The 8,464-nt window shown below is 37.2% G+C and overlaps 1 protein-coding gene across 1 annotated transcript in view; it reads right to left on the bottom strand.

The window, feature by feature from the left end:
* Positions 1-8,464, bottom strand: part of LAMA4 (laminin subunit alpha 4) — a 132,040-nt gene that overhangs the window by 29,467 nt on the left and 94,109 nt on the right. The window contains exons 13-18 of the mRNA XM_023750092.1: positions 5,581-5,754; positions 4,537-4,682; positions 3,996-4,158; positions 3,012-3,145; positions 2,382-2,553; positions 647-778 (exon numbers count right to left, since the gene is read on the bottom strand). Coding sequence (XP_023605860.1) covers positions 647-778; positions 2,382-2,553; positions 3,012-3,145; positions 3,996-4,158; positions 4,537-4,682; positions 5,581-5,754 — 921 coding nt within the window. The remainder of the gene's footprint in view (positions 1-646; positions 779-2,381; positions 2,554-3,011; positions 3,146-3,995; positions 4,159-4,536; positions 4,683-5,580; positions 5,755-8,464) is intronic.

An 8,464-nucleotide genomic window follows, 5' to 3' on the forward strand; every position in this document is an offset into this window, starting at 1 on the left:
CTAAAAAGAAAAATATAGCCTGTATTCTCTGTATTTCAGTTCAGCTTCAAAGATATTGTGCCTTTTTTACATTCTATTAAATTGTAAATTTAAAGTCACTTTTAATAAAAATAGATGAAGCATGCTATCAGTCTGCTGAACATCTATTTCAAGACTAAAGAGCATTCTTTGTGGGTTCTCTTTATGTGGAATCTGTGTTAGTATTTTCTAAGTTCTAGATAAGTGATTTAAAAGGTGATCCTTTATTTACTTATATATATTCTTTTTATATTCATTGGAGCTCAAAGGATAAGTAAACAAATGGCTGTATATTAGACCTGGCATTTTCTATAGAAGGATTCTATAGGAGTGTCACTGTAATCACGATTTGAGTATAATTGGAGCCTTTGGGTTAATGAAGCAACTAGAATGAACCTTTCAGTGACTCTTAGTAAGGTCAATATCACCAAAAAAGCCACTTTTTGAAGCAAATGTTATCCTGGAGTTAAGTAGATGAGAACCCTTCAGCCAGTTTTTAAATGTGAAGGTTTTTAGTTTAATTACTTTTCTACCTATCGAGGTTGACAATTGGATTAGACCAATAGATGTAAGTTCAAACAAACCCAAATCAAACAGGTAAAACTACCCAAATAGCAAAGATTTGTACCTCATGGTATTTTGCATCATTAATTTGAGCTTTCTTCAAAGTGTCTTCAAGATGCACAGGGCCATTGCTAAATCCAAAGTCATAGAACACATGCAAGTAACCATTGCGCATTTCCAGGCTAAAAAACATACTCTGCAGAGAGAAGGATGTATAAGATGTGAGCATCTGCTCTTACAAAAGCGCAGATTTAGCTGAATTTGATAAATATAACACTGTATTCTTTATTACTGAAGTTGTTTGAAGAGTAAGGATGTCTCATGAAGTTCTTAAAAATTACAAGTACATCCACTTCGTCAGTTATGTTTCATATTAGCATTCCAAAATGTTAATATTTATATACAATTTAAAGCAACTATCTTCTGTTGTTTTTTAATTTACCCTATGAATTAACGAAATTTTATGTTTAGCTTATGACCTTTAAAAAATTTAAAAAACAGAGTATTATAGGCCATATGTATTCAACTGCCTTTTCTGTAGGCAAATTTGAAAACTATAAGAAGCCAATACATGTGATTGCATTCATTTTAGAGGAACATTGGTGATATTGAATATTAATTCCAAGGTATGTAAAAAAAACCTTAAATAATTATCAACAAATATGGATATTAAAAAAGAAGTCAACTTCTTTATTATTTTGAAGCACTGGATTTATGGTTTTTAAAAAATGTGTTTGGAAATTTTTCTGTTGTTAAGTGAACTTGTTGAACACAATGAATGTTTACTTCCTATAAAAACTGGCATGTTTGCACTATTAAAATACTTCTGGAAAGAAATTTCTAAATTTCTAAAAGAAATTTCTGTTTTAAAATCTTTCCAATGAAGATTTCCAATGGTCTTAAACCCCTTTGTTAAAGTGTACAAAATGACATATTTTCTGATCAGCTTGCAAGACTGACATCAAGAAAGCTGGAAATGTACCAGACAAATTTCAAAGACAACTTTTACCAACTGGTGAATGAGATTATAAAATGGTATCATGATATAGTAAACAAAGCCAATAATACACTTCTTACAGTTTTATTTTTATGAGGTATCTTGTCCAATAAAGATAGGTGAAGAAACAACATTATATTGAAATAAACTGGACTTAGGACAAGACTTTTGAATCATTCTATCACAGAGAGTTTAATGAGACTTTCAAAAATACTTAAGCATATTCAATTACATTGTTTTAACACTGATATTAACAATACTTTTTGTATCATTAACAAATAAAAGTAATTTTATTTGATTTTGTCTTTATTTTAAAATAACATTTATTTTTATTCAATACTATCTTTATATAAATTGTCTTTTATTCCCAGTTTATGTATTATATCCATATATGGCATATGCAAATCACTAATAAAGTAATGTTTATATGTATATATACACATACATATATAGTAGACATGCAAAGTTTTTTTTTTACTGATTAGGGCATATGATTTAAAAAGTCAGTGTTAAATTTCCATATTCATACAGCTTTTCCTAATTTTTGGCACTGATTTTCTTCAAAATTCCTTCAGTATGTTAAAGAGGATATATTTAATATACACTCAAAACTGCGAGAAACGCGTCTTAGGGCTACTTTACTTACTGCGGACATCACTTCACTGAAAGAAATAATCCAAGTTTGATTTCTAAATTAAAACTTCAGTTTGATGGCATGACACAACCTTGGAAGGTTCCTAGAAATATGCATAGCAGAAAGTAAAGGAAATAAAGAAAATGTAGCACTTTTGTTTTTACTCACTCCATTGACCATCAGGAGCACAAGTCCATTGTCAGCTGGTGTTCGAACTTCTATGTCAAAACGAGTCACCTGACCAAATTTCCCTCTCCTGGTGATATCCCTCACCACAGCATAACTAGAGCCATCGAAGAAATAGCTGGCAGCCCGACTCTGAGTAAAGGCCAGTTTATCTCTGAAATAAAAATGCAAGGACCATATAAACATTACAATGACATGCTTCTCAAGTGAGGCCCTTTTAACCCATCTCATGACATCTTCCTTGGGCCTTCCAGCATTTAAATGAAATGATGTCTGCGTGGGTGACATAAAGAGGCATTTATTGGTAAGTTAAATGAATTGTTTTTAATAGATTTCTTCTCTAACCTTTGTGCTAAGACAACAGAAGTCTCTAGTGAAATCTCAGTCTCTGGAATCCAAAATCAAAGCTACAAACAAGTTATCTTTTTATAATTGTGCATATTCATCTATGGCAGAGAAAACCTAAAAAGTGTTTTTCAGGCATGACTATTATTGGTTTCCAAACTGGTTTCCCCCAAGAAAAGATTGGGAACCTGAATATTGACCCACATGTGTTTCCCTGCTGCTCTTTCATGGCTAGCAAAGTCTTCAGCACTCCTAACACTTCCTTACCTGGCACAGGGCACTGACTTGGAGGTATCCATATTATATATGTGCTTAAAGTTGTATAAGCTGATCACATCATTATTCAAAGTGGCCAATTCCAGGCAGCCAAGGAAGCCAGGCAGGTTTAAGCTGGCAGGAAGCTGTGCAACAGACAAAGCAAAGTCAATTGTCCCAGGATCACATTTCACCTGGGCCACACAGAACAGGCGGTGAAACAAACAGCAAGCCCAGGAGATCTGTCCATTGGTATAGATGTCTTTCCAGCCCTGAGTTTGCATCTACTCTATGCCAAATCATTTAGTTCCATCATGATTTTCCCATTGTACATATCTTAGCAGAGAGGGGGGATTTATTGAGCATATACTATGTGCCAGTTACACACTGGACAGTGAATTCATAACCCAAGTCGATCCTTACACCAGTTCTGTGAAGTAATTATTTCTGTTCTCATATAAAGGGGAAGTAATTCTGAGGCTTAATAATGTGCCTATAACTAGTAAATAACAATTCTGGAATCGAATCCTAAATCAACTGTTTTCTTGGTCCTTTCCTTTATTTGCTTTTCATTGGGTCTCACACTCCTCCCTAGATCTCATCCCCCCTTTATATTTTATTTTATGCTTATATTAGTTGAGATAACTAAATTTTTGAACCTATCATCTGTGAGCCTGAAGGCTAGATACAAACTCAGAAAGTACAGCTACTTCTGCAGTAGGTAGGGAATACTATTAATTACTTACTCATGTGTCAGAATGAAATGAACTGATAGGCCAGTGTTAGCTAAAGCTTGAATGCATCTGACACTGTGAAAATGTGGGTAGCAGAGACCAGATTTATAGATCCTGGCTCAGAAATCTACTACCCACTGAGTAAGCTCTTTCTTAAAATATCAAGATTTCTATCCCATGCCCAAATCATTGTAGGTCTATAGACTTTTGAAAACAATCACTGTAGATTCGCAATAAGTCAAAATATACCTGGAGAGCTTACCTTGAAGTTTGAAGGCACACCACCAACATAAAACACAGTGTCCTCGGGGTCCAGATCCAACAAGGAGTCATCCCCTGCAAACTCCCCCTTTTTAATAAACTTCTCCTCTGCAGTGCTACTGAGACTTGGGACTGTTAAAAACACCTTTCCATGTTTTCCTACCCTGTTGAGATGAAGAATTGTTACTCTTTATTAGCCTGATAATTTATAGAAAATACATAATTTTTAATGTCAAAATGTTAATGTTTTCTTGTCACAGAACTGGTGGTTTGGTTTTTGTCACTCATAAGCAGTTATAGAATGTCAGCAATCAATGGGAAGGGCAAAAAGAAGACATTCCATCTCGAAATTAATTCATGGATAGACCAGATAAAATATCTAATAATCAGATTGCTTTTTAAAAATGATGTCTATTTTTCTAACCTTTTGTTTTTCAATAAGGTATTTGGAAAGAAGTCTAGGAAGACTGTGAGTGGTGTGTGTGTGTGTGGGGGGGGGTTATAAAATGTGCACACAGTCCTGTGTCATGCATTCACTTTACCTTTCAATCTTGACGATGCTGAAGTAAGCAGGCCATGAACTGACAGGCTTGGAGTCTAGGGGAATCTCTGCATCCTTAGCTCCCAAATTATAGACATACACCAGGTTATCGTTTTTGATTGCAAGACCCATATACTCTTTTTTGGCCTGAAATGTCAATAAGTCACTTAAATAAAATACAAGTGAGTGAACATCATCTTTTGTTTTCATTTCTTTAAAGGACAATAAGCAATTCCAATACTTGGCTGTATCCAGGCATGTCTGTTCTGATTTATAACCAAAGTTCCTGATAGATTGCGCAGCATCTCTTCCTCTCCATCCTCCCTGTTGCTGCATCAGTCTGCTGTCCCCCCCACTACCCACATCCTAGCCTTGTCCAAGTGCATCTGGACATGGAGGCAAGCAACTGTAGGCTTATGGACATTTGATGGCTGCCGAGATGTGCTAACCTTGTTTAGTTAAGCAGGGATATAATGCAATCTGCCAATACCAATTGTTACGCATCTTCAAACATAATAGGCCTCTGTATTCTGAAAGTCTTTGAAATGCACTTTCAGAGTCCTCAGAGATAGCAGTGTGAGGCTGATATAAAGCAAGCCCAGAGGTATCCCACACAAAAGGAATTACTTGCCTTTAAGTCACTACTTTAGTCTTGGCACTAAAATGACCTATACTTTTCGAGTTATCAGAATGGGAATTTTGTTGTTGGGATAGGGTAGCTTTGTTGTAAGGCAAAGGAAAAGCACCAATTTTTCTTTTAATAGTATTCTCTCTTTTTAAGAAGTACAAGTTGGTAGTTACAAACTAGTCACAAGGGTGTAAAGTCAAGCATAGGGAATATAGTCAATAATATTGTGCTAACTATGTATGGTGCCAGGTGGGTACTGGGAATATTGGAGGAAACACTTTGTCAAGTAGATGATTATCTAACCACTGTGCTGTACACCTGAAACTAATACAAAATAATATTGAATGTAAACTGTCATTGAAAAATAAGAAAAAAACGCAACAAATGAAAAATATAAATAAAACCTCATGCTCTTACGTTTTTGCTTCCGAGATACAGGATAAACTGATCTGCAATCCCAGCCAGTTCTGGCTGCTTCACAGGAGGTTTCACGTACAGGCTCAGGGACGTGAAGGTCCTTAAGTCATCTATCCTGGCTTTAGGGTGCACTTCGACTGCAGACTGGCCATCAAACATCATGGAGACTTGGATCTGGAGTTACAAAATCATTCCATTAAATACGCTGCAGAAATGGGCATGGTTCTCAGTGGGTCTCCCTCATTCCTGATGGGGCCTCTGAGCTCTCCTCTCCTCCACGCTTCATTTGCTTATGTCCGCACCTCCTCGATCAAAGGATTTAAGGCATATTGTAATATAATAGTTTAAGTTTAAAACACGGTGACGAAGTAAGTCTAAGAACGAGGATCCATAGGAATTCCACAATGAACTACATACTTGGTTGAGGTGAACTAAGCAGCTTGAAGGGATACTTAGTTATACAATTCACAAGACCTATAAGATTAACAACAATGAATTCATCAGGAGAAGTATAACTAACACTGGGTCCCAGTACAGTTAAGAATTTTTCCCCAGGATCTTTAAAAGAGGAGCATGGGGCGAGGCTGTAAGTAACACCCTTGACTGCATATGGACAGTGGAGAGGGGCCTAGACCCAGCTTTGAAGTCTGAAACAGGGTCTTGAAACCTGGCTCTCCCGCTTACTAGCCATGTAGCTCAAACAATCACTTAACCTTCAGTTTCCTCATCTGTAAAATGAGGACAATAAGTTTGTTGTGAGAATGAAATAAGACAAAAACTATAAAATGCATTCTAGTGCCTGGCTCTATCATTACAATAATTCTAAGAATGAATTCATGAATATGTGTCTTATAATGATTCACAGAAAGGCATCACAACAAAGCACAATTCAGTAAATGCATTTCTAAAAGGCCCCGTATGATATGCTAAATGGATTTGAGGTGATTTTCAGAGTATTCAGAAGAAGATAAGACTGTGTATATCCATGCCATTTATGCAAATATTTATCAATGATTGGATGTATTTACATCAATTAATTAATATTGATTTGGTTAATACTGATGGTGAGTGAGCTCAAGATTATATTACCAGGTGCCTACAGTACAGCTGTCCTATGTTGCCAGCTGGTTAAACATTAATGCGTGTTAATAAACCATCACACTGTGTGGGATTAACATAAAAACTGAGAGTCAGAGAAGGATGTCTTATCTACACAGGAAGATCTCACTTTAAGGAGCCTCGTGGGTTCCAAAGTCATTGCCAAGACTCTCTTTAGAAAATGGTTTTAGGTTTTTAAGGCCCCCAAATTCTACTCCATATGAATAAAACTACCAGAAAGGACTCAAAGAAAACTTAGCTTTGGAAATGCCATTTCTTGATGATAAACCTTTTTTGAAATGTTCTCCAAGGTATCTAAAAAATGTAATTTGTGGTGTGAAATCAATTACCATATATCATTTAAAAGGTGGGTATATTTAACAATCATTATCTCCCTCTGCTACAAAATAATTGAATTCTAACTCTTTTTTTCTGTAAGTAATTTGGGCCAATAGTCTGTTCAGGCCAATTCTCAATTGAGAAAATAACATAATATAATTTGGTTGTAAAAAATGTTGCTGGTCTATAAATCAATAAAGAACATATTAAAAAGAATCTCAGAGGGAAGGTGGGGGTGGGTGCGTGGGTAGGCAGCAAAAGTTCAACCCAAAAGGACTTTTTGGGGCATTCCTAGGAAGCCCCGGGTGCACAAAAATTAATACCCATAGGGCCCTAAACCTGACCTGACAATCAAGGCCGATCTGCCGGGGGACTGAGGGCCTATTGGGGGCCCCTGCTGGTCCCTGCCTTGGCTGGACTTGCCCCCCAACTTTCCTGGCCCTGCTCCCCCCCAAACCCCCATGGCTGGGTCAGGGGCTGCCGGGCCGGGGGCAGCTCCTGCATTGAGCAGCTGCCCCCTGGTGGTCAGTGCCCATCAATAGCTACTGATTGTCCCACTGGTTGTTCTGCTGTTTGGTCGATTTGCATATTAAGCTTTTATTATATAGGATATGAATAACCCATGGCCCCAGACAATAGGGTGGTGAGGTCTGGGGTAGGGGGCAGGGGTTGAGGGGGGGGGCAGGGGCAGGCTAGAAGAGGTCAGTGTCAGTGGGGGGATAAAGGGACATATGTAGTACTTTCAACAATAAAGATTTTAAAAAAAGAAGGCTAAGAACAAGCCCTGTTTCACCACACCAAAATGTTAATTGTTGTGTCAGGCTATATTCCTACCAACACTAGTGCTAGTTATACCAGTTGCAGTGTTGCTTCTGTATAAGCATCTCAGAATAGGGCCTTTTTTGAGATTATTCAGTTTAGCTGATATGTGATTCCTCAGTTAAGCCTGTGGAGTGGTCAGTAAAAGCTCTGTGTACAACACAATCCTCTGTGTTGTACCAGAAAATTCTCTGAAGAGATAGATGGGCAAGATTATTCCATATAGCAATTGCACTAAAACAACTGTTAAAATGAATAATAATAATAATAATTGTGTCATTTTTTGTGGTTGGCTTCACTTGATTTCTTTTGTTGTATAAACCATGTTGACTAGGTTAAGTGTGTGGTCTTAAGTCGTGGCTATGCCTTAGAATCCCTGGGGAGCTTTAAGAAAATACAGGTGCTGAACCCTTTCTCTCGAGAGCCTGATGTGTGGCTTTGAGCTTGGGACCAGGAAAGGGTTTAGTTTTCAAAGCTCTTCATGTGATTCTGCTGAACAGAGGGAGCTGAGAACTATGGACCTGGGAGCTGCTCTTCATATTCTCATTGTCTCCCAGTGATGAATGAAAATGAGTCTTTTCATGGCTTACCTTTGCTGGGCAAAAACTTCTGGTCTGAGCAATGAACT

The sequence above is a fragment of the Myotis lucifugus genome, unplaced genomic scaffold (assembly GCF_000147115.1).
Source record: "Myotis lucifugus unplaced genomic scaffold, Myoluc2.0 scaffold_11, whole genome shotgun sequence".
Lineage (NCBI taxonomy): Eukaryota > Metazoa > Chordata > Mammalia > Chiroptera > Vespertilionidae > Myotis > Myotis lucifugus.